Source organism: Durio zibethinus, chromosome 1 (assembly GCF_047325235.1).
Source record: "Durio zibethinus cultivar Kanyao isolate XHJ-2024 chromosome 1, ASM4732523v1, whole genome shotgun sequence".
Classification (NCBI taxonomy): Eukaryota; Viridiplantae; Streptophyta; class Magnoliopsida; order Malvales; family Malvaceae; genus Durio; species Durio zibethinus.
Window position 1 is genome coordinate 38472752 of NC_143162.1, and position 26503 is coordinate 38499254.

The 26503-nt window shown below is 33.1% G+C and overlaps 2 protein-coding genes and 1 pseudogene across 6 annotated transcripts; 1 reads left to right on the forward strand and 2 right to left on the reverse strand.

Annotated features, from left to right (window-relative positions):
* Window positions 1–443: 443 nt before the first annotated feature.
* LOC111312944 (pyrophosphate--fructose 6-phosphate 1-phosphotransferase subunit alpha) lies at window positions 444–6244 on the reverse strand. 4 transcript variants are annotated; one of them, XM_089741691.1, is made up of 19 exons: window positions 5973–6244; window positions 5136–5308; window positions 4826–4938; window positions 4407–4481; window positions 4199–4312; window positions 4048–4115; window positions 3856–3939; window positions 3493–3546; window positions 3252–3332; window positions 3063–3156; window positions 2904–2977; window positions 2660–2770; window positions 2520–2564; window positions 2371–2427; window positions 1914–1973; window positions 1669–1785; window positions 1322–1425; window positions 1066–1231; window positions 444–870 (listed from the first exon to the last, which is right to left on the reverse strand). In XM_089741691.1, the coding sequence occupies exons 1-19, from the start codon at window positions 6060–6062 to the stop codon at window positions 742–744; spliced, it is 1809 nt and encodes a 602-aa protein (XP_089597817.1). In that variant the 5' UTR covers window positions 6063–6244; the 3' UTR covers window positions 444–741. The 4 variants fall into 4 exon arrangements, with proteins under 4 accessions (XP_089597817.1, XP_022769460.1, XP_089597822.1 ...); XM_022913725.2 differs by having other exon boundaries at window positions 1869–1973; XM_089741696.1 differs by lacking the exon at window positions 2520–2564.
* Window positions 6245–7658: 1414 nt separating this feature from the next.
* Window positions 7659–10035, reverse strand: LOC111312945 (bZIP transcription factor 60-like; annotated as a pseudogene). Its single transcript, XR_016326295.1, has 3 exons — window positions 9505–10035; window positions 9106–9329; window positions 7659–8068 (listed from the first exon to the last, which is right to left on the reverse strand). The product of XR_016326295.1 is annotated as a bZIP transcription factor 60-like (transcript).
* Window positions 10036–18996: 8961 nt separating this feature from the next.
* Window positions 18997–24857, forward strand: LOC111312946 (squamosa promoter-binding-like protein 14). The gene is made up of 11 exons (XM_022913727.2): window positions 18997–19359; window positions 19750–20383; window positions 20553–20746; window positions 20829–21667; window positions 21751–21825; window positions 21936–22043; window positions 22131–22248; window positions 22486–22621; window positions 22710–22857; window positions 22954–23556; window positions 23851–24857. Exons 2-11 carry the CDS (start codon window positions 19791–19793, stop codon window positions 24277–24279), a joined length of 3243 nt encoding a protein of 1080 aa, XP_022769462.2. The 5' UTR covers window positions 18997–19359; window positions 19750–19790; the 3' UTR covers window positions 24280–24857.
* The last annotated feature ends 1646 nt before the right edge of the window (window positions 24858–26503 follow it).

Consider the following 26503-nt stretch of genomic DNA (forward strand, 5'->3'; position numbering starts at 1 on the left):
ATTTTTAAGCTATCCAAATCAAATCAAGTAAAGTAATTCTCCATAAGTCATAAATTTTATTTGTTTTTTTCGTTATTTAAATACATAAACTTCAAATTGAAAATGCTTAAAGTTTAATTACTATTTCTAAACATGATTTTGGGTTTTATAATAAAATTATGCAATTATATTTATGCTATATTACTTATTCAATTAGTAAGCACATAGATAAAAGGATATATTCTTACTTGTCCTTTATACTTTCTTCTTGTCTTAAATTACCCGTTCCCTCCTTTTCAACTGTAATTAATAGTATCAGTATGGTTTTAACTTTGACGATGATGATGATGATGACGATGAATAATAATAATAATAATAATAATGGAGAGAGAGAGAGAGAGAGAGAGAGAGAGCACTGTGGCCTAGCATGTAACATCTCTACCAAAAAAACATAACACCCAAGATCAAAGATCCTCAGACGCATCGAGTGATGCTATTTTTATGATAATAACCTTTAAGTCTACGAGGCCACAATAAACCATGGTTGCCAATATCTTGCCATATATAATCATTCCCTACACAAAACTGATAAAATTCCGATCATCATCTCTCGGAAACAAGAAAAAGAAAGAGGGAAACTCCATTAGTTTATCACAAAATGTTCACCCCTAAGGCCTAAAGTATAGCATATTTAAAATAATAATAATAATAACAATAATGAGACCACGATTACAATGACCGGTGTATTCGCAACTTGTAGTATCAAAGAGTTGTCTGTCCGGCTGACGAAGATGAAGACATCACAGAGAGAACCTCTGTCACAGAAGCCATTACACTTAAAGCTGCTTTCAGAACTTCCTGAGAACACCCTGGCTTCACAATGGTACGGACCTAAAAATATGCACATATTATGAGGAAGGTACTGCTATAGCAATTGCAATTAATCAGAAACGCACACTAAAAGCAATATATATAACTTCATGCACAAATAATTAAAGATAAATACCTGTTGAATGAAACATGCAAGGCATACAAGTAAAACAACAATTATGACGACTGAATGAATGGCAACAGAAAACTACGCACCTTGTCAAGATATTCCTGTAGTTTCTTGATACGGCCCATGTAATCCTGGTCTTCAACACATAAGGTCACAGCCTTAGCATCAGCACCGGGACCATCAAACTGAAGCGGTCCTGGATTTCTGTAGATATCATCCAGCAGAAACCTCGTTGCATTTTGTCTCAGCATCCTGCAGCCATAGCCATACACATATTAAAATGAGTGCCTGTAAACCTAGAATCCCCACTGCTTCACTTACATCTTAAACAATGACACTTACTCGTATGCTTTGCCTTTCAAATCCACAGTAGCTGGATGAATAGCAGGTTTTCCAATTGATGAGGCATTGGGATTTTGAGACCAGCGCTTCACAGTCATCATTGCCTAAGGTTTACCAAATGCAATCAAAGTCAAGCCTTAAAGAGTATATATGTAAGGAAACAAAATGGGTGGGTGCCTACTGCCTATAAGAAAGCACCAAAGAAAAGCATCATAGGAAAAAAAAAAAAAGAGTAGCATATAAGAGGGAATGGTGCTCCCAGCAAGGGAAAGGAAATGGTGATTAAAAGCTTTCATATTTTGATGCCCATTTCATGGACTATAGTAAACAAAAAAAAAAAACTCAACTGTTATAGGTGCAGCACCACAGCGCCATTTGTTAACTGGATTCTTTAGGTTAGTTACAGTTGCCATGTAACCATTTAAACCAGCAGCAAGAATATGATAGCAGATATGTCCAAGAACCTGTGAAAATGTATCATTAATAATAAAAAGAGAATATAAACATAAGGCAAAGGAGATGTAACATCGCTTTAATGATAACACACATAAGCATAGTCACAGTCAAATTTTGATGGCAAGGATCCACGAGCCTGATAGCCGAAGAAGTGGCAGATAGCATTAAATTTTTTCCCCTTGTAAGTACCTGCTTTCTGCTCACAACAACAGGAACATCAGTGAGTAAAGAAGTGGCAGATAGCATTAAATTTCTTCCCCTTGTAATTGCTAACCCACTAAGGGTACATTTAATTGGTGTTTTTGCTTTTTATAGTAAAAAAATGAAAAATGAACTGAAAACAAGGAACAAATACCAAAAAGCAGAACCAACAATCAAACGAGCACTAAAACGATTAAATGGGGAAGAGTTGTCTGGAAAATGCTGGGAGACAGACAGAAAAAAACTTTTTATCTGGAAAGTGCTCGCTTAGGGATGAGTAATGGTTTTTCTTTTTAGTTCGCTCATTTAATGTTTTCATAAGTTTAGTTCAGTGTCAACAAGAAAAAAGAAAGAGGGGGGGTATAAAACTAAAGGGGAATACTATTGCCTACCTGGCGCTTACTCATGTCATTCTCTACAAGGTGCGCCAGAAGTTTCTCTGTCTCAATCTGGAGTAGAAGGCAGAACAGATATCAGTTATTCGAAAGATTCGATAGATTCTTCTCGTAATAAGAAAGTAATTATGTCGCAAGCTAGTGACCTGCGACAACTGTGCAGAATCATCTGATTCAGGATAGAGTAGAAGCTGCGACATTGAACATGGCATCATCACTCATGACGCTCATTAACTGGTATACACATTTTTAAACACTAAGAAGTAAAGGAAATTAGAACCAGCACCTCTTTCCTTATAAAAGGTGGCAAAAATTCAAACAAAGCAGATGCCCAAGGTGAAAGTTGAGAAGAAATATTTTCAGCAGATACACCTTGCCTGAGCAAACCATGAATTTCCTACAGTAAACATCATCAATATAAGCATAGGTTAATGTGACATTGAGGCTTCAAATAAAAAGAAACCCCTTCCCTTGAGAGTAAGAGGGATGTGAAGGGAATTAGAGAAGAGTCACTGCTTAATATTAGTTACCTTCAACAGTGCATACACTTCAGGAATGCTTTCTATAAGCCCTTCAGGCAGAAGGATGACCCCATGGTTCTTGTCTGGTCCAAACACACAATGTCATGAAACAACAGTGACAAACAAGCTCATGCTAACACGAAATAAAAGCAAATTGAAATATCTGACCTTGCTCTGCCCTGGCTTGAACTGCATCACAAATTTGCTTTGTTATGTCAAAAAGAGTTAGCTTTGATGCAGCCACCTCTTCACCAAGAATTACCTGTTAAATATATATCAAATGTTAAGAAGTGAAAAATAAACATCTTTCCGATGCTATCTGTAACTAAAAATTAGAACTAGCAAACAGACACTGACCATGTTTGGATGAGACTGGAGGGTGCATTCCAGTGCAACGTGCGATGCCTTCCTTCCCATAAGACGGATAAAGTAATAGTACTGAAAAAGAAAAGAAGCTAGGGTAAGGCAACAGAACGCTATAACCAGACTAGTCTACTGCTCTTACCGGTTTCTTTCAGGACTTGAATGCCCTCATGCCAACAGAGATTGATGTGACCACTCACCCAGGAGATACTATCTTAGGATATAAAAAACATACCTTCTCTGCAGAGAGAGCATCAGTGCAGACGTTGCTGATGAGCTGAGAATTGACCTGCATGTAATTGAACAGAATAGGTACAAAACACCATACCAAAATACCACGGAGCACATCAGGCATGGCATAATATAAAAGATAAAAGCAAGACATAAAATAATCCCATATCAATGGCAATAGTGCTCTATGCCGAAGTTACCATTCCCCAATGTGCTCACAGTCATTTCATGCCACATCCATAAACTGCAAATAGCAGAAGTCGATAGTTCTCCGGTTTTCTTCTTTTTCAGTAAAGGTGATGTTTTCTCCTTAAATTTTCTTGAACTACTACTGCAACGTAAACTACTAAACATTTAAGATTGATACCTTGCATATTGTATCAAAGCCAACATTAGTTTCCACAAATTGATTCTTGAGATCTCCATTCAGTGTAACAGGAACACCAACCACCTGCAGAAATTAGATGCGATTCAAGGTACTGTGGCAAACCCCCAATTAAAACAGGTAGAATCACCTAAATAACCATAATGGTAAAGAGAATCTTGTCATGCAAGTTACCTTTGTTGGGCATTTAGCTTCAACAAATGTTTCAGCAAGTTGAGCAGCATCAGCATTTGATGTTACACCTACAAGGCAAACATAACTCTTAATTAGAAACTTCTAGTTATTTACGATAACATGTTTACAATATCTTGATAATTAAATTCACCTCCAATAATGACAAGGCCATCCAACTTCAAATCATTGCATGCAGTAAGTGCAGCATTAACTTGCTCAGTCGTTCTAATTTGATCTTGTGTTCGTCCCAGCAGATCATAACCACCTTGTCAAGCAAACAAATATCAAAGCATGTTAGATTACGGAGCCATATGAAATCCAAACACTTTGACATAATATTGCCTCATGAAAGCACCTACCTTGGTTTTTGTAGGTTGAGAGAACATCATCTGTGATCTCTAGAGTTTTCTGTGCAAATAAACCTTGAGTGCCGCCTGTTAGCAGAACCAGAAAAAGAATCACTTGTCACAGAGTATAGCAAGAAAAAGCATACACTTGTATTCTAATAGAATAATGGACAAAATTAAAAAAAAAAAAAAGCAAAGCACATCACAAGTGGAATATACAAGGAAAATAACCACAATATAGTATCAATATATAATAGAAAGAGTATCTCTTGAACAGATACATATAAGTTCATAGGTCTGCGGCTATTTATTTATAGACGTGTAAGTGTGTAAAATGTATTTATAATTATGTATGTATTTTGAGAGTGTGTACTTGTATGTGCCTTATGGCACCGGTGGTACAACATCTTTAAATAGAGAATGCAGCTTACCCAAAAAGCCAAGCAAAGTGCTGTTAGGGTTGTGGATTTTGAGAGCTTTGTGAAGGCCCCATATGACATTATGCCCACCGGGGGATTGTCTCCCACAAAAGACAAGTCCTACCCTGTTATGCAAGAATGTTTGGGCATTAAACAAACAGGAAATGTTTTTAATAATAAGGCATGCAACCATGAATTAATGCCAATAATTTCACAAAAAGGTGAAAGGAGGAAGAAAATGATGAAACAAGCAGAGACAATTGGTTTTAAAATGTCCCAAAAAGTAGAAGGGAAAAAAATCATGGTGTGATATGATGAGCACCTAATAGCTGGATGCTCTGTTATAATCTGAGCATCAGGTACTTTTGCAGTTGCCCTGAGAAAGTGAGCCAAAGGCTGGCCATAAGTGTGTGGAAAAGCACGGCTAATGGTGTGAGAATCAGTTGGGTCCAAAGCTGTAGTGGCATCACCAAACTCAACTCTGACAGTAGTTCCCTGAAGCATCAAATGAATAGTGAGTCATGTAATCTATGTATATGATATTGAAATTACAGGAAACAAAGCGCAGAGGCAAAGAGAATGAAAGCAAGTGACCGTGTAGACTCTAGCAGCTCAAATGGAGATGCAATGCAAACGAGTATAAGGAAACAGACATGGTAACCCTAAAAGGAATGAATAAAAGTGTTAGTTGGCAGCAAAAGCATGGTAAGTAGTAGTGTTGGTTTTGGTCCCAGAAAGAATTGCATGCGCACGAGTCACGAGGGTCTTCACATTAAGCATCAGTACAGCACAGGTATAATAACTTGAGGGGTATACCAGTAACTGTATAAGTATATGAAATGAAATACTATATGACTTCCATAAAAAAGGAAAAAAAATACTACATGACAATGATATGAATATGAGGGAGAACAGATATTTCAATGGTGGAAATACTAGAAATAATAGATTAGAAAGATGCGATGCGTGAATCGTGATTTCCGATTAGCAAAAGCAATAGCAATAGCAATAGCAATAGCAAAGAAGAGGAGAGTTTTGGCGATATAAACAGAGAACTTTCAACATATATACATATAAGACCAACGATAGATTATAAAGTTGTAAGCAAGCAGCAAAGGAATGACGTGAGGAAATTAAGCAACAGAAGAGGGAGGGAGACCTCAAGGCAAGGAGGGAGTTCTGGCTGGTATTGACATCGGAGCTTCTGAAGATCGGAAAGTTCTCTGGGAATGCCGAAATCAGAGTCCATTTTGTTTCTTTCTTTGTTTTTGGTGATTTGATTTAATCGGTAGCAGCAATAGCAAATAGGGCAGTAGTTTTTACTCTTGCTCTTCTTGGTTTGGTGGGTAAAGAGTAAAGACCAAGGTAGATATGAGTATGAATAGCGTTTGGTTTGGGGTTGTTTTCCTTGGCCTATAAATCTCAGACTATGAGAGAGACTGACAGCGCGAAACCAACTTCTTCAATCTTTTTTCGCCTAGCCCTTTTGATTTTTAATTACGCTACTGCCACCGCTTCTTTCCCCTAATTTGCATCTCTAGAATAAAATAATTAGGAGGCATCAACTGCATACTATTTTTTTCATTATTACTGGTGACAAATTAAGAATTACCATGGGCGGCGGCCGGCCGCAACCCATGACTCCAAAACCTCTATAGGAATTTTTACTTTTCCCTTTACTTACAATAATAATAATAATAAGGTTGGAATTGAGCTCCCACCCATCATCATATTATGAAATCAAATACTACTACTACTAAAATCGAAGTATTTTTACCATTTCATGATTATAGTTTATACAATCCTTTCTGTCAAGACATTGATCTAAACTTTAAAAATGAAGACAGTCAAAAATCTAAATTAATTCGCTTGGAATATGCTTAACAAGTTTTAAGGATATTCTTTATCACAAAACCCAAAATAAAATAAAAGGACATTTTTGTAAATTCTTAGAAGCCCACTGCCTCCCTCGTTCACCAAACGAGGGCCAAGCTACCACACGCCTGTATTTCTCAAGTCTTATCCACCTAACGCCCGCTCCATTGCCAAGTGCCAACTGCAGACATGTTTTCACCTTTTATTTTCCCCCTCTTCACTCTCATTGGCCCTTTTTCTATTTTTAATTGTTGCGTGCCCTGGCCATCTCCTGCAGCCCACAGTGTTACTCACGCATGAATATTAACTAATATTTCCGAGGGTCGAGGCAAATGGTTTTGAGAAATTCCAATGTCTCTACAGCAAAAACCACTGCCTCTTCCAAATAATTCCAACCTAAACCAAGAAAAGGATAAAACCCTCCACGAATCATCATCAGCTAATTTTTAATCTTAGAGCAGACGCCCGCGAGAGGTTAATGACTTGTAAAGTAGACGTACATATCCTCAAGCCAATACCACTTACAAAACTAGATCCTAAATGTACTTTTTATTCATCGCCTCCTGAAACCAGCTATGCCCCAAAACGACATCCGCAAAAATCAGGTGGCCCCATTTGCCATTGCCCAATGACCCTTTCCTGTCTCCATTCTTTATCTATTTCTGCTTGGCAATCCTGTAACTTGTCAGTTCTCACTTCTAGTCAGTGCTCAATCTCTGCCCGCCCGTCGCACGGCAAACCACAAGACCTTATCTCCTCACCTGCTTGTCTACATGTTCTTCCCCGTGCAGCATAATCCTCCACTTCCAATGTTTTTGCGCTCTTACAGCGAACAAGTTCAGTTGAAATTCAACCTTAACATTCCATTTGGGACAAAATGGCTTTGGACTGGACTTCTATAATCATAAAGTAAGAAACTGCGGCAATTCATAAATTAATATTTCTATAGTTCTAACTTATGCAAACACACTAAACGCCAATAGAAGAGTTTTTAAGGCAAAAACAAAGACCAAGAGTGCTTATTGTTTATTCAACTACAGGGTCACAAAATAACTCGATATGAACCACACCAACAGCAATTTTGTATTAAACCTGCTCATCATCCCCCTAACCTAAATCGAGGAGACAAATGAACAAATCCCTTGCTAAAATTCTAACAAGACGAAAGTCTTTCATCTTTGTCCTCGATGCCCTGCATCTCCTTCGCAAAAGAATGTCCCACCAAGCTACTTCCTGCCCCGCTTGGGGCCACTCTTTCTGGACCTATCCTTTCCTCGTCTTCAGGTGGAACTAACTCCAGAAGAGAGTTGGGCAGTATTGGCAGGGTGAACAGGCATATGATGCCCAGGAACCAAAGCAGAGAACACAACAGCAGGGATTCTGCAAAGCAACAAAGATAAAAACTACTAAACATACCTAAAAGATTAAACCATCATACATAGCCACGCTATCATAATAAGCAACAAGAATACAAAAAGCATCAAGATTCTCCAAGGCCAGCGAAGTTCATTAAGCCTTTAATCTTTAATGGATAAGAAGTATATTTGGCCAAAAAACAACTCTCCTTTTGAAATCTATACTTCTCCATTAATAGGTTTATGCACGTAGTAGAAAAAACTTTAAAGTTAAAATGAAACCAATTGTGCGCATTACTTTTTTCGAACTTACAACTATAAGATACAATCATAATAAAAAATTACTTACATCTATAATCATTAAATAATCAAACAAACTAGAATATAACTAGACAATTTCAACCTAAAGTTGAATTAAACACACACAGTGAGATTTGAACTTAAGACCTCAAAGTTCTAAGACCTTCTCCTTGTCACTAAATCAAAGCCTCATGAACAAGTGATTCACTATGCTAGTACTCCTTTTCATTTAGTTTTAGTTCCTTGATTTTTAACGCAAGCATAAAGTACATTGAAATACATCTACGATTAATAAAATAAAATAAAAACTAATCGAGCATCAGCTAACGAGGGAAGGGTGAAAATATCCCAAGCCCATCATGTGTTCGAATTAGAAAATTACACTATATTCGGTAGGAAAGAAGGAAAATGAAAGGCACAGAAAAATGTGACCAAAAAAAAAAGAGGAAAGGAAGTTTTTATTATTTTTTTTCCTGTTGTGTTTGGTACAAAGGATAGAAAATAGAGGAAAAAAAAAAAAGAGATTAGAGATATAACTGTGAACAAAATTGTTAATTTAGGTTGAAGAGTGTTTTTCTCTCACATCAGTAAGAATTGGATTTGGAGAGAAAAGAAAGATACAAATCTACTCATTTTTCTCCATTCTTTCTATTTCTTCCTACCAAACACGGTGTAAACCAGAATACATTTGTGAAGACAAGAAGACTACTTTCTTCTTATTATAATATAAATAGAAGTAAGGTATTGTGAATCGTATCATACCCAACAAGAGCACAGCAGACTCCTGTTTGGCCGAGGATGCATCAAATGCATAACCCTTATACAAAGTAAGACGAAGAGCTTGGTTCTCTGCAATGAAGAACTGGAGCATGCGGACCAGTCTCCTACATTCCACTTCTAAATACCTGCTATTCATCTCCAGATCCCTGACATACATCTTCTTTCTCTCCCTTGATCTTACAGCCGCATCTCTATTTCTCAATTGCCTAAAAAAACCACATCAATTAATATATTATCTTCAATTAGTTAGACTTAGACATACAATAAGAAATGGCAAATAAAAAATATATTACTAATTTAGTTTTTAAAAGAATGGAAATGACATTAATAAACCATATCCATTAGTAAAAGATGATAAATTGGGAAAAGAGCAATAAATACCTTCTCTGTTTCTTAGCAATGGGATCATCATTATCGATGTTGGTGCGGGTAGCAGCAGAATCATCGATGACCTCACCGCTGGCGCTGCCACTAAGAGGTGAATCAACCAGTATATCGGCCAAAAAATCATCAGAGGCAGGTTGAATCTCAAACCTGTCATCAAAATGATCGTCCTCCATCAAAACCTTCTCCATCTCCCCCGATCCAGGAAGACACCACCGCATCTTCATGGGAAGTTGGGGTGGACAAAGGCTGAGACGGTTTTGTTACTGTTTCAGGTTCATTACTAGAATTTTCTAAGATACTGTCAAAATCGGTTAAGTCAAGCTCAAGCAAGAGGCTATCCCAATTGGTTTCCCCGGTCATGTCCAGATCACCCTCCATAATTACCCAAATTAAAAAAAAAAAGAAAGGAAAGTTGAAATCTATTACTGTACTAGCTATTTACCGAGGAAGAGGATTGTTGTTAAAAATTAAAAGCGAAAAAGAGAAAAATCATCATGGATAAAGTCGGAGGAAAAGTACTTGAGTTTGCCTCCAAATTTAATCAACTTCTACTTCTACTAAACTCTGTTTTCTTGATGACGAAGGGACGAACGAGTTTGTCTTCTTCGCCATTTGGGTTTTGGGTATTTATTTTGATTCTTTAGAAGAATGAACACAAAAGTCATGACGTGGACCAATCCTGTTCTTGTCGCGTCAATTTTTTGCGTTCGCGCCATACCACCAATCACAGTGGAGGAACAAACCACGTGGACTGGACTGGAGGACATTCATTTTCCATTTTATTTTCTGGGGTTGGGCCTTTGATTGGATTTTTCCCCACATCTGCACTGTTATGGGACAAATTTCTCACTCCACTTTATCATCAAAATTTTTCAATTAAAACAATTTATCTATATTTCTTATTTAGGAGTAAGTCTATAATTCAAATTTTAGGTCAATTAAAAATATTCATTATAATATTCTATCACAAAATATTTTATAATTCAAAAGAAATTAAACAAAACCAAAATCAATTGAAAAATATAATAGTAATATTATATGTAGAAGAAAATGTCATTATGAAATAAAAATAAAATAAAAAATTAGAATATAATATATGACATTATATTTAATAGAAAATATCATGATATATATTTAAATAAAAAATTTAATTAAATTAACGAATTATTTGAATTAAATATTAAAATATTTAAAATTAACTCATTTGATAATTTAAATTATTTTAATTCAAACTCCACAATAATTAAGTTAAATTAAATTTCTTTAATTTAATTCGAATATTTTATAAATATAAATATTTATTTATAGGTATGGCTGAGCCCCTGCGTGCGTGCCATTTATTTTGATTCAATGAAACATCAAATCATATATATATAATAATTTTTAATTACTTGATCTAATAATCAAAATAAACTTAAAAAACATATCAACATCAGAATTTGAATCTCAACATTTTTTTTTTCTCTTAATGTAAGGTTTTACCCTTTGAATGACAAAAACATATATATATATATAATGGTTAATTAAGTAGAGAATATAAATTGTATTATGGATCAATATTGAATTTTGATATTTTATTTCAATTTTGTTAAATTTAATCATTATACTTCCAATTTCATTTAATTTTATCATTAAAATTCTGTTTTCGTTAATTATTGAAAAAAAAATAATGGAATCAATGATAAAATTTATCCTTACACTTTAAGTTTTATCAATTTTAATAAAAAAATAATGAAATAAAAATCATTTGTATAATTACAAAGAATGATTTTCATTATTTCAAGCTCAAAAATTATAAAATTGACCCATGTTAGATTAGTGGTGGCGTTACTAGTAGTGACTTGTATAAGAAAAGAAAGAGATCGGCAAAAGTTGGCAAAAGTTACAGTGAATGATTGAATCAAATTGAATTAGGTTAATATAATGAGAATTTTGAATTTAAATTTAATTTGAAATTTATTATTAAAAATTTAATTTGAATTTAATGAAATTTTAATTTTTAAATTTAAGTTAATTTTTAAATTAAAACTGAATTATTTGAGTTTATTCAATTAATTAACTTATTGAATAAAAAATAAATTTAATTTTTATATTTGAATTTAAATTTATATATAAATAAAATAATAAAAAAATATATTAAAATATAAAACTTCAATTAAAATAACTTAATAAATTAAACTATTTAATTTTAATAAAAATATTCAATTTAGTTCAAATTTTATGAAATCGAAATCAAATAATTTATAAAAATTGATATATATATATATATATATATATATATATACCCTTATTACAGGTTGCAAAGCGACCAAATGCATTGTACTTATTTACACAACACAGCTGGTTCCCACATGTTCTGTGTCCGGACGATAGCGTCAGCCCACCGCCTCCATTTCCGACAGGACTTTACCCTTTGTGTAATTAATTACTTTAACCAAAATTTCCCTTTTAAGAATCTTCCTTTTCCAATTTGTTACGGTGTATGTTTGGCACCCAATTTTTGTCATCGTTTTTCCCCCTTTTTTTTTTGTTGATAATTCGTCGTTTTTCACCGCGTGCGTTATGGAACGAACATAACTATGTGCAGGCTTGAAATAGGATCGCAAAGCCACTTTTAAGAGTTTTTTTTTTTTTTTTAAGTTGAGAGTTAAAATTAAAGTGTATACTTAATTATTACTAGTATTTATTACTGTCACTAACCAAAAAAAAAAAAAAGGCTTATCTATAATGGGATGTATAAGTTAGTGTAATTTTTTTTTAATTTTATATTTTTTTATTCATATTTTTTAATAAATTTAAAAACATGAGATTAAATTATTTTTTATTTATATTTGTTATTTTTAAATTTATTAAAATCAATTATTAAATATATATATAAAATATAATTTTTTTTTTGTTTAACTTGATATTTTCCCATCTATAATGTATAAACTATAATCATATATATATAATTACAATATGCATAGATACTTGATAAGGTATGTGTTGTAAATATTTACGTGAATAATTTATATTTTTGACATATAAGATAATAATTTAATTTTAATTATATCAAAATAATTTTCTTCAATTTATTACTTAAATTTTAAAATATTTAAAAATTTAAATTAATTTAATTTTTCAACTATTTTATCTAAATTACGAAATTCATATTTTAAAAATATACCGCGTTTATAAAGAATTTAATTTATTGTTTATCACTTGTTATTTTATTGTTTTTAAATTTAATTAAAAAAAATTATCCATACATCTTAATTATCATCCAAAAATTATCTTAATATTTTTAAATGTCTAAATAATATAATATAAATATTTTATTTTTTTAGTTCAAAAGTTAATTTCCTTTTCTTGCCCATATTAGCTATTATAGATTAAATTCTAATACAATTTTGAAATTTAAAAATTTTATCTTATTTGATTTATATATTTTTTTACAGTTAGTTGATTTAGATTTGATTAGCTATGTAGATATATCTCTGTTTAAATTTAAAATTTTCAGATATTTATACTTTCATAAATTTTCTTATGCTAACTAAATTAAGGTAGCAAATTACTTATGCTAAATGGATCTTTAGTGATTATAAATGTAAGGATATTTATCTGAGCTTTTTTATTTTTGTAATTTAGTTTATTAATTAATTATTTACGTATAACCTCTTATGGCCTCTGTGATTTTATATCTGTTGGTGAAGTTTGAACTTGATAACATATTTTGATTGCTTTTTTTATTTTTTATTCTTTAAAATATATGAATTTTATGATTTAAATTTTGTTTTCTTATGCATTAATTTAAATTTTTTTATTGTCAATTCCTTTTATTTTTCCTTTGAGATGTAAGTGGATTTTGAAAAAGATTTTGCATATTAGATTGGTGAATTTTTATAGACATAACGATTCGTATATTCATGTCATGTAAAGTATTAAAATTTATATATTTATATCATATCTTATAAAAAATTAAGTGTTATAATTTATATTAATATGAATATATAAAATATATTTTTATAATTTTATTAAACCTAGATATAATTATTAATAAAATTTTAAGTCATGTCATTTTTATATCATTTATTCGTATCGTATTCATATCGTATCAATGTATTATGTTTTAAATTGTCAAGTCTAAATTTTTAATATGTTTTGAATCATTGATGCTTTACAACAATTATTAACAAAATCAAAATTTTGATCTTTAATTGTTTTCTTTTGTTAATAATTTTCTACATAAATTTATATTCTTAGATATAACTTTTTCTATATGAAGATGTTATGATGGACAAAGTTATAAGTTTTTTTTTTTTTTTTTATTCTTTTATGTTGAAATTCTTATTAAGAGAATTATGCAATTGCTATATGTTTATTGTCTAATTTATGAATTTTTTTAAGTTGAAAAAAGAATTTTATATAGAAATTAATCGATACAACTTTATTTAAGTAATCTAAGTCAACAAAACTATTTTTATTTATTGTTCATAAATGTGTAATTCTATTGTTTTTAGTATAATAGTAAGACGTATATGTTAAGCATAGAACATTATAACCTTAATTAAATAAAGGTATTTTAAGTTTAAAATCCTTTAAATTCTAACCGGTATAAAAATTTGAGAAAGTCACTCACAATCTTTGAATTCAAATTTTTAGAAACAGTTTAAGTATTTAGGTAGTCAAAATAATTAATTCAATAATAGTTTTAAGGATGTTCGAAAATTTTAAAAATATTTAAAAAGGAATATTTCTTATAATATAAAATTTGGATATAATGTACTAAAAGAATTTTATATATTTTAAAATTTTAATTAATGTATTTTTTTCAAAGTGATTTTTTATGTATATATTATATACAAAAAATTATTCTATGCATTGTACGGATAATAAAGTGGTTTATAATCTATAATTATAGATTAAAATTATTTTTTAAGGAATAATATGGTGGTATGTGCCAAAACATATGATAAGTCTTTTGCTTAACACGTGTCATCTTTTTTTCTTTAATTTGTTTAAAATTTTTTTTAAAAAATAGGAGTTAGTATGTTGACATATGACGAGCTTTTAGGTTATCATGTGGCATTTTTAATGTTTCTTAAAGTTTTTCAAAAAATTTTTATTCGCTTAATTGTAATTATAATAAAAATAAAAAATAAAAGGTGAATAGAAAGAGAAGAAAATATTTTTGTCAATTAAAAAGTCTTTTAAATTTTTTGCAAAAAAAAAAAAAAAACTAAACAACTAGATAATAAAAAAGTCTTTAAATATATATATTCAACCAACTAACATATTAAAATATAAAAAATACAATTAAAGTAATAATCAATTGAAAAAAAGCCATAAACAAAAATTAGATAAAAAACTCACAAAAAATTAAAAAATTAAAAATTACCAAATATAGAATTTAAATATCTTTAAAATTAATGTCTCATAAAAAAAGAAAAAAAATAAAAATAGAAAAAACTAAAACATTATAACTGAGATTTTTAATAAATTAAAAAAATAATTAATTACAACTAGTCAACACAAAGATTGATGGGATAGTCTGAAAGATGAAAAAATTTAAAAAAAAGGCAAAACAAAGAAAATAAAAGGTTGTGCAAAGAAAAGATAAAAAGGGAAACACGTGTGAGTATAAAGATCTTTCGAGATCCTTTTTATATACAATGATATAGATAATTAAGTAGTCTTGTGTACGTATATATCTATATAAATGTACGAGGAGGCAATGAATGTCATGTCGGATGGGGTGATAGTGGTAATATAAGAGGCAAATTATGTGGATCTTATGGGTATGAAAATTTGGAGTTAGGATGCTAAGGTGGGTAATTCATAAATAATTGCGTAAAGTCGATGACATCGACCTAGTATGTGCTTCACATCGAAAAATGTTGATCTTTTTTGTTGACAGATGCACCTATCCTGGTGCCATTAAAATATACATGTCAGGTGTTATGGTCAAGTCGTGGTGTGCTTCGATTCTATCATGATTGACTTTGAGTTGAATAGCGGATAAGGCCTTGTGTTCGACCGAGTGGTCTTGGAGCTATGCGTAGATAGTGTAAGCAAGAGAACATGTTATTGATAGTGTGTATAGGTGATGTGAGCCCTAGGCTTCAAGATAAACAAACAAGTGTAAGTCAGTGTGCGAGTACCCTAACGCTAGGTAACCAGTTAGATATTATTAATTGAAGTCATGTGCAGACATTTTCGAGTGGATTGATGAAATAACGAGTAAAATGTCAGAATTGTGGTGGCTAAGAAACAGGTCACTAGGCCTTGAGTTGGTTAAATAAATGCTCTAAGGTGACTAAGGAGAAAAGTATCATCATTTTAGACATTCTTATGGTTTTTGATAGGATGACTAGGAAAGTTTTTACGCTCTCTATAAGAAGATGATTGGTGTCAACTCTCTATCGCCTTTTAGTTAGCAGGCAGGTAGAGGCTTGGCTATTCTAAAGTGAGCTACTCCTAAGCACATGTGGTGTCTAGGTGGACGGACATCACGAGTATAGTACGATATCTTCTCGGATCATGATAAACTCAGAGACAATCGGGATCAGTGGGCCTCATATGCCTTTTAGTTTTCTCTCGAGTTAAAAGGATCATATAATGGTATTTGCGTAAAAGAATACCATCGAGTTTGAGGGATGAACATGCTAGTAAGCAGACACGTTGTTAAACCCTTATGACCAACCGGTAGAGGTGTGCTACAGGTGAATAGCACACCTAAGTTCCCCAAGGTGGGATGGGCATGATATCAAGTGTCCATTATGTGTGTGGGAAATCTAGAATAAGGTTAAAAGCTGAAGCCTTGAGATATGAGTTTCGTGGGATGAGATAAATTTAATGTAACTTTGGGTTAATTACTGACCAGCATTGATGTTATGCCTTTAAGTTTTAGACACGAGAGTTTGCATATGATGCAGGTAAATATGGAGTTGAGTTTTTATCATACTAAAATGAAAAAATATCACAAAAATTGAAATTTTACGCCTTTATGAGTAAAAACGGGTCGATGCTTGAAATTTTGATGCCTACGAATAAATATTAAGTGTTTAGGGCCAACCTAAGAATCATGAACTAAGAATCGTGATGAGAGTTGAATTCCTCTTTATTGAGTTTCGAGAATGTGTGACCCACGAGGTCAGAGTCAAGAAAAACTCACGAGTATTAAAAGATCAATATCAAGCTAACCATGCGAAAATGAACTTATGAATGACTGACCTCGACTATAAATAGTTTTGATGATGCACAGAGCATAATTTTGGTATAAGGAACTTGCGACTCGTGACACTGGGCCTAGACTTTTATTTGTTTATTTATTCCTTCGTTTTTTAAAGTTAATTACTTCTCTTGCTTAATTATCTGTACTAACAAAAAGGCTGTATCCAAGGCCACCTTGATACATATTCTATTTCCAGCATCAAACATATTAATTTAGTATTTATGGTATATATCTTTACATACATATCCAATATAATTTCAATGCCTTTCTAAAAAAAAAAAACTTAATTTCAATACATTTCTTTCACCTTATTCTTTTACCTTCATAATATTATTATTAATCATTCAACTTTTAAATTTTTACAGCCAAATATAAAGAGCTTTGATATATATAAAGAGAGAGAGAAAGAAAATTACCTGCCAAGCAAAATCCACCCTACTTATGATTTGAATTCTAAACCTCATAAAGCATATTGCAAAGGATTCATAACAAATTTACATACTATTCTGTCTACATATATATATGTATATAATTCAGAAATAATTATGTTTATGTAGCTAGCTACAGTATTTTTAAAGATATAAGACAAGCACAAAAATAAGAGAAAATAATCAACAAATGATTGATTTAATTTGTTAAGATTTGATTCGAATATTGTTAGTGATCATTTGTTAAGATCATTTTAAATATATGACTTGCAGTCATTTGTCTTAGACTATTAAATACGATATATTTTATCATAATCTGAAGAATTAGATAATCTATTTACTTCGAATTAAAAAAAAAAAATAGCATGTGAATGTGAAGGATATGCAGTCAAGTGGGAAATAGTACAATTTTCATCATAATTAAGTTGTTTTAGTCAATTTCAAAGTTTCCAACTCCTTCGTTGCACAAATACATGAAAAAGAAAATAAACTTCATGGATTCACACAAACTTTATTGACCAAATTAGATTAGAGTAATTTTCTTTTTTGAATAAGTTATTAGTTAGTATATATATAAATAAAAGTTCAGACGTGTATATATATATTATTGTTGGTTGAAAATGTCAAAACACATGTAATATCAACACATGAAAGCGTACAAGGAAAGGAAGACATTGACTTGTAATGCCACGTTATTATTGATTGATTACTTTGGTGCTTCTCCTTTCCTTCTGGTCCTGGACGGGATGCGCTGGTTTTAGACTGGAAAAATCCATCCCAACTCTAGAACAAGCTAGTCGGCACAAAACAAATTAATATTCTAAATTATAACAGTTTGTAAGAGATAGAAGGGATTTTATAGTTATATATGAACATACAGATTACAAGGGATGGATTGGGAATCTTCAATGCAAGTTAGGTCTCATTGAATTGGATTTAGATGATAGAGAGTGAATATAAGGGAAGATACTAATTTGTAAATTAATTTTATTTGTGTTGTGCGGTAATTAAGTATGTGTGCAGAAGGCCAAAAATGGCGTGATTTGTAACAGCTAATCTAGTAATTACTACTTTATCTATTTACTATTTATATTATCAATGCATCCCTACACATACAAATAATTGTGAACCGCAAGGAGTTTTTTTATTTTTATTTTTATTAGCATTTAGTAGATTTTTTTTGGTTCCAACTTCCAGCTCAAATCTTATAATCTTATAATATGATATAATTTCTTATTTAATCATTCAGTCAAAAGATTATTGAGAGTAACTAGTAGAATTTTTGATTAATTATCACTAATCTTACACATTAGCAAGTATGAATATAAAAAATAAAAAGTCAATAACCACACAACTTACCACCAACAACTAACATTAGTTAATAGGAAGATGTACTGGCTATTTTTTTTAATTTTTAATTTATTTTTAAATTTATTTAATTTATCATTTATCTAATTAAAACCAAAATTAGACATATAAACATTTCGAACTCATAATCTTTAAATAATAATTTTAATAATATATTAATTGATCCAAAATAAAGTCCGCACGTGCTTGCTTTTTGTACTTAAGCTAAATAGTAAATAGTAAATAATTGGAAAAAAAAAAAAAGTAAGGAAGAGTGTTGGATTCTTCGTCGGTCCGTGGGCGGGCCCTAAATACATTAGAAGCTCAATATTTTGCTTCAATTTGTGGTTTATGTCATCACCGAAAGAAAGTACCAAAAAGAACTTTGTTATAAGCCGAGCCGAGCCGAACCAAGCCGAGCCAAGCCAAGCCCACACAAAACTTGAATTAGAAAAATATAATTCTAGCTTACCACTACAAGGTTTTTTTTTCCTTCTTATTCTTTGAGAGAGAAAAGGGCGAGACAAGAAAAAGTAAACCAAAGTTGTGGAGCCAAACCCAAGTTCCCAGTTGTTTCATCATCATCATCATCATCTTCTTCTTCTTCTTCTTCTCCTTCTCGGATCTGATTGCCGCTTCCTTCTCTGTCCTACACTAGATTCCTTTTTTTCTTTTTTGATTGATTTGGTTTTCCTTGAAAATGATTACAAATAGAGAAGAGAGGCGAAGCGAAGGACAAGGGGACAGAGGTGAATTTAGATCTGCGACTGCGATGAAGTAAAAGACCAAAGACGGTGGTTGCTTTCACTTTTTCTTATTTTGAAGAAAGCTGTGAATTTGTTTTCTGAGATTTTGTCAAGGGTATTTTTCAAATCTTATTTATGCGTATATATATATATATAAATATTTAGAATTTACTTGAAGTACTGTATCATTCGTCTATCTATCTATCTCTCGCTCTCTCTCCTTCCTTATGCTCTTTTTTTTTTTTTTAATTTTAATTATATTTTTGTATCCTACTTTACTTGTATACATACATGTCTCAGTAGTTCCCAATCTTTGTGTGATCTGATAATCTGCCGTAAAATTATGGTCTCATCTTAACCCCTTCTAAGTTCTAACAATTCAGCTTTTCTTCTTTTGACCTGGGATGAGATGAACCACATTCTTGTATTGTATGTTCCTAGTTTTTTCTGCAATCCCCCGCATAACTACTTAAAATACACTTTTGTCTTCGTTTCCTTTGTCTAGAGATCATTTGGTGTCGGGAGAACCAAGTTATTTTCAGACACATGGAGGAGGTAGGCGCACAAGTAGCTCCTGCCATTTTTATCCACCAGGCCCTTGCCAGTCGGTTCTGTGAACCTCCTTCCCTGCCCAGGAAACGTGATCTTTCTTATCAAACCCCAAGCTTTCAGTACCAAAACCCTTCCCAACAGCGCCTTGCCAATCCCACGGACAATTGGAACCCTAAGCTATGGGAGTGGGACACTGTAAGATTCATTGCCAAACCCTTGGACACACAGACTCTGCTGCCAGGGACTGCCACAGCAGAGCAAATAAAGAAAGATCTTGTTAATGGAAATGAAAACTCTATAATGTCCAAGAAGACCACTGTGGTAAATGTGGATGATGAGGGCCTGCAACTGAATCTGGCTGGGGGATTGAATTCTATGGCAGAGCCTGTGTCCAGGCCTAATAAAAAGGTCCGCTCTGGATCCCCTGGCAGTACCAACTATCCCATGTGTCAGGTTGATAGTTGCAAGGAAGATCTCTCTAATGCAAAGGACTATCACCGTCGGCATAAAGTGTGTGAGATTCATAGCAAAGCGACTAAAGCACTTGTTGGGAAGCAGATGCAGAGGTTCTGCCAGCAGTGCAGCAGGTTGCCACTTTTCTTCTTTTTTTTTTTTTTTCTTAAAATTTTCACCTGTGGCTTCAAATTTTTTGAATAAATGTTTCGCAAAATTAAAACACAGTCCTTTAAATATTCATTTATTTTATGTTTAGCTATTGTTTGATGCCACATCACCTTGATAACGCTTTTTGTGCAGGTTTCACCCTCTTTCTGAGTTTGATGATGGGAAGAGAAGTTGTAGGCGTAGACTTGCTGGGCATAACCGCCGAAGAAGGAAAACACAACCTGAAGATTTGACCTCAAGGCTTTTACTCCCTGTAAACAGGGATAATGCTGGGAATGGAAATTTAGATATTGTCAACTTGCTGACTGCCTTGGCTCGGACACAAGGTAAGAAATTTATTCTATATGAGTGGCTCTTTCAAATTGTTCTTTTAATTTGAAGCTGATGTTTGTGTGCTTATAAATATAGGCAAAAATGAGGACAAAAGCATTAATTACTCATCAGTAACAAATAGAGATCAACTCATTCAGATTCTTAGTAAGATTAATTCATTACATTTGCCAATGGACCTGGCTGCAAAGTTGCCCAACGTTGGAGTTTTGAACAGGAAGAACCAGGACCAGCCTTTGGTAGGACAGCAAAACCAATTGAATGAAAAAAAGACATCTTCTCCATCTACCGTGGATTTACTCGCTGCCCTTTCAGCCACATTGACATCATCTTCTTCTGATGCCTTTGCAATTTTATCTCAAAGAAGCAGCCAGAACAGTGATAGCGAGAAGACCAAGTCAACCTGTCCTGATAATGTGGCTGCTCCCCGGACACGAAACAGAGCTCCTCTGGAGTTTACTTCAGTTGGAGGAGAAAGTAGTACCAGTTATCAGTCTCCCGTTGAAGATTCAGAATGCCAGATTCAAGAAACTCGAGCTCATTTACCATTGCAGCTATTTAGCTCCTCGCCTGAGGATGACAGCCCACCAAAACTGGCATCTTCTGGGAAGTATTTCTCTTCTGACAGTAGCAACCCAATGGAGGAAAGATCCCCATCTTCATCTCCAATTGTGCAAAAATTGTTCCCTATGCATAGCACAGCAGAGGCCGTGAAATATGAGAAAATGCAAATTGGCAGAGACACTAATATAAATGCTGAAGGAAGCAGGACTCATGTTTCTATTCTGCCTCTTGAGCTCTTTAGTGGGTCAAAAAAAGAAACTGGACATAGTTCATTTCAACACTTCCCTTCTCAAGCTGGGTACACGTCTTCTGGGTCGGATCATTCCCCCTCTAGCTTGAACTCTGATGCTCAGGTAGCGTATAAGTAGTACCTATGCATGTGCCTCTGTATGTGTCTTACATTAACATTTCTAATGGCTGAATGGTTCCTGAGCAGGATCGCACTGGGCGAATAATTTTTAAGCTGTTTGACAAGGACCCCAGCCATTTCCCTGGGACACTGCGGACCCAGGTGAGGAGTTATTTGCCAATTTTGGATTTTTTGTTACCTATAACTGGAAGTGGAAACTCCATAACAGTCTTTCTTGAATATAATGATGATTCTAACCACTCATTTTACAGATCTATAATTGGCTTTCCAATAGTCCATCTGAAATGGAGAGCTATATAAGGCCTGGTTGTGTGGTTCTGTCACTCTATGTATCAATGTCATCTGTTGCATGGGAGCAAGTGAGTGTGCTACTACATTCTGCTTTACAACTTTCCCTTTGTGCAACATTGAGCTGACCATTTGCAGGGTGTTTGTGATTTTTTTAGCTTGAAGGAAACCTGCTTCAGTATGTCAATTGTTTGTTGCAAGACTCAGATTCAGATTTTTGGAGAAAGGCAAGGTTTTTAGTTTATACTGGCCGGCAGTTTGCGTCACATAAAGATGGTGAGTCTAATGGAAATTATGGTGTTATTGCTCAGCGTCAAACTGTTTTACATATTATAAACATCATAATTTATTTATTTATATACTTCTGGGGAGTATGTTTATTATCACTGACTAGGTTGAGATGACTTCAAAGTTATTCACTGTTTGTTGATTGATTTGAAGTGCAGTTAAATTTCACTGCTTTGATTATAAACTGTTTTGATAGTTCTTAATTTTTTTTGGTTTGTTTTTTAGGAAAGATTCGTCTCTGCAAATCCTGGAGATCATGGAGTTCCCCAGAGTTGATCTCAGTGTCTCCTTTGGCCATTGTGGGTGGGCAGGAATCCTCTCTTTTAGTGAGGGGTAGAAATCTGACTAATCCTGGCACCCAGTAAGCAAAATGTGCATTTATGTGAAAACTTTTTCATCTGTTCCTTCTGTTTCTGCATTTCAGAAATTTTAAATTGAAAACTGTGCAGGATTCGTTGTGCGTACATGGGTGGATACTCGTCAATGCAAATTAGTGGGTCAGCGTATCAGGGAAGTCCATATGATGAGGTAAACATGGTGGGTGGTTTTAAGATTCATGCTTCATCAACGAGCGCTCTAGGTCGTTGTTTCATTGAGGTAAGACTTTTAAGTAAAACAATTACTCTAACTCTCTGGATCATATTCAGAATTATTTTGAAGAATTCTCAAGTTTCCCAAAAAAATTTTGAGCAGGTGGAGAATGGATTCAAGGGCAACAGTTTTCCCATTATAATAGCTGATGCTACCATTTGTAAAGAATTGAGACTTCTGGAATCTGAATTTGACATAGAAGCTAAAGCATCTAGCATTATTTCTGAAGAGCATGCTTATGATAGTCGTCATCCAAGGTCAATGGAGGAAGTCCTGCACTTTCTGAATGAACTTGGATGGCTATTCCAAAGGAGAAGCACTTGTCCCTTGCCCAAGAGTTCTGATTATTCCCTTTGCCGGTTCAAATTTTTGCTCATATTCTCTGTTGAGAGAGACTACTGTGCTTTGGTCAAGGTACTCCTTGACATATTGGTGGAAAGCAACTTGGATATGGATGGGCTATCTAGGGAGTCACTAGCGATGCTGTCTGAGATTCAGCTCTTGTGCCGGGCAGTAAAAAGAAGGTGTAGAAAGATGGCTGACCTGCTCATACATTATTCTGTTAGTAGCAGTGATGGAAATTCAAAAAAGTATATCTTCCCACCAAATCTTGAAGGTGCTGGTGGAATCACACCTTTACATCTGGCTGCATGTACATCTAGTTCAGAGCATATGGTCGACGCGTTGACAAATGATCCACAGGAGGTATGAGTTTTACAGCATCATAACTGTGATTATTATTGAAACTTCTCCATGATTATCTTTATCAGACCATTCATTTCGGGCATCCTAGATTAAAAGTTTTTTTCCTCTCGACCGAAACAATTCTCATCTTCATCATATCCTGAATATAAATGATATATCCATGTTTATGCCTTCCTCTCAATTTGTGAAAAGAGGGGAAGGTGGTGGGCACATTATTTCTATATATACTAGGTTGAATGCCTCAATTTCATTTATTTGTAAGCTAGTGTTTAAATTTTCAACTCTCTTTTGTAGATTGGATTGTCCTGCTGGAATTCCCTTCTGGATGCAAATGGGCAGTCTCCATATACCTATGCTATGATGAGAAACAACCATACTTACAACAAGTTGGTGGCTGGCAAATTTGCTGATAGAAGGAATGGTCAAGTTTCTGTGAGGATTGGTATTGAGGATGAGCTGTTAGGATTGACTGCAGTGAACTTGCACGAGATAGGTTCACAGTTCAAACAAGGGCGTAGTTCTTGTGCCAAGTGTGCAGTTGTGGCAGCAAAGTTTAACAAGAGGTTTCCAAGTTCACAAGGTTTGCTTCAACGTCCTTATGTTCATTCAATGCTTGCCATTGCTGCTGTCTGTGTTTGTGTCTGCTTATTCCTGCGGGGCTTGCCTGACATTGGATCTGTTGCTCCCTTTAAGTGGGAAAATTTGGATTTTGGCACAATTTAGTTGTTGTGGCAAATCATTTGAAGCAAGTAACAATCTAGGGGCGGATTGTGCGATGGTTTTTGGAATGGAAAATTGATTTGAGCAAAAATACTTGGTAAAGGGGAAGTTTACAAATAGGACAGGCTGTGCATGGGCAGACTCCATTTGCTGCTGATTGCTTCTGAGCAAACAAGGGTTTTGGGATCCTTCAGGCAATGCCCTTCTTTTGGCTTTTTGTCTATATTGGATTGTTGTAATTCTACAGATCCTAAGACCTGACAGGCATACGACATTTAATGGATGTGATGAGAGGTAAGGTGATTAACGTAGGGGAGAAGGTTGAAGGAATGTTAGTGCAAAAGTTTTGGAATGGAATAGTCAAAAGACCCAGATTGACAGAGAAGATGCAAGGAATCATAGAATTATGAGAAACAAGTTTTAACGTGTTATGTGCTTGTAAATTTCGCCTGACTCCTCAATTCATAGAATCTACCAAGTCTGAAGTATGACTGACTTTGTATTAGTTTCATGATCAACCATCTGTTCAGTAGGATTGATTATACAGCTACATATTCAATACCAAATAAATGTTCAATCAAGTATTATCTAAAAATCATAGAGGCATCTCTCATCTCCCCTCCCATTTTCTAAACAAAGAGATTTGGGTATGTAAAAACGCAGTTGCACGTAAATGAAAATGAGAAGCTGGTAGTAATTGCATCAATTAATGGTCCGTATCCGTTATTGATAAGGATAAAAAAATAAGACTGAATTATTTTCCATGAAGCGTGAACTAGTGAATTATCGCGCAGAAATCCATATTCCATACCTTTGGTCCAAAGGGCCCAAGTAAAACCGTCAATGTCTAACATATTAATTTTGCTCGTGTACGATGAGCGTGAAAGGCCTTGTGTCAACTTCAAAAAAATTTCATTTTTGTCCTTTTTTTTTAATTTTTTTTAATATTTAACAAATATTTTTAAAATTATAAAATATATATGTTTAGAATATTTTATTTTTATATGTGGAATTTATTTATACTATTTTTTTTTTTTTTTTTTTTACTTTTTACCAATTTTTAAGCTTTTGTAGTATGTAACAATTTTGTATATTATATTTTATTAATAAATCTACTTTATACTAATGATATGTCACGAGTATTTTTAATTTTTAAACTTTTTGTTCATGTATGGTGGGCGTAGAGAGATGCATGTCAAGCTAAAAAATCTCTTTTTTGGCTCTTTTAATTTGTTTTTTAATTTATTTTTTTAATATTTAATAAATATTTTTTAAAATTATAAAATATATATTTTAAAATATTTTACTTTTATGCGTAGAATTCATTTATATCAAACTTAATTTTTTTAATCATTATTTTAACTTCTTTTTTAAAATGCAATTAATTTATTTTAGATTTTATTTTTTTATACGGAATTTACTTGATACTAATAATATATTATGAATATTTTGATTTTTTATATATTTAATAAATGATTTTTTATATTTTAATTTTTTAGATCCACTTAATATCAAAAGTATACTACTTTTGAAGTCATTAAACTTTTTTTTTTTTTTTTTGTATATTTTCTCCTTATGGGAACTGCTTCATTTTTCACCAAACAAATGAAATGAAATGATTGAATGGTTAGATTTTTTTTTAAAAAAAATGAATAGTTAGATTTTAATCGACATGTTTATATATTCAATTAATAAATAAATGAATAACCATTTTTTGGCTAAAATGTAAATATAGATTGAGAAACATCTATTTATATGAAATTTAGAGTTTAGAACACCTTTAAAACACTAGTTACTTAATTTGTATAATTATATATATATCGCGGGAGAGTTGAAAAACAAGTAGAGTCCTAAAATAACGGCTGCGGTGGTTGTACTTGTACACCAAGTCACCTCCTTCGCACTCCAAACCAATCAGCAACCAAAAAGAAGAGAGATGGACGAGTAGAGAAGAACATTCGCAGTCGTGATTGGACGCGCACACCGCGTCATTGCTGAGTTAGGAGTGACGAGGGCTCGGCTTTTTTTTTTTTTTTTGTCTGTTTGGTTCCCGTAATATGATTCAGTTAATTGACACTTGAATTAGTAGTTTTATGAATTTGAGGAGTAGAAGAAGTTATCGAAGTCCAAAATTAACGGTTAATTTAAAAGCCCAAGTAAGTAGGTCAGCATCTGTCAGCTGCATCCTTGTTTGAAAAGTACAACAACCGTGACTTCCAACGGTATT

What these genes read in the sequence shown, in the direction of transcription:
- LOC111312946 (XM_022913727.2), top strand. Translation starts at nt 19,791, where the DNA reads ATGGAGGAGGTAGGCGCACAAGTAGCTCCTGCCATTTTTATCCACCAG. An exon ending in CATCTGTTGCATGGGAGCAA is followed by an intron (nt 22,044 to 22,130) that starts GTGAGTGTGCTA and finishes TGATTTTTTTAG; the next exon opens with CTTGAAGGAAACCTGCTTCA. An exon ending in TGACAAATGATCCACAGGAG is followed by an intron (nt 23,557 to 23,850) that starts GTATGAGTTTTA and finishes TCTCTTTTGTAG; the next exon opens with ATTGGATTGTCCTGCTGGAA.
- LOC111312944 (XM_022913725.2), bottom strand. Translation starts at nt 6,062, where the DNA reads ATGGACTCTGATTTCGGCATTCCCAGAGAACTTTCCGATCTTCAGAAG. An exon ending in ATTCTGCACAGTTGTCGCAG is followed by an intron (nt 2,428 to 2,519) that starts GTCACTAGCTTG and finishes CTTCTACTCCAG; the next exon opens with ATTGAGACAGAGAAACTTCT. An exon ending in TTGAAAGGCAAAGCATACGA is followed by an intron (nt 1,232 to 1,321) that starts GTAAGTGTCATT and finishes CTATGGCTGCAG; the next exon opens with GATGCTGAGACAAAATGCAA.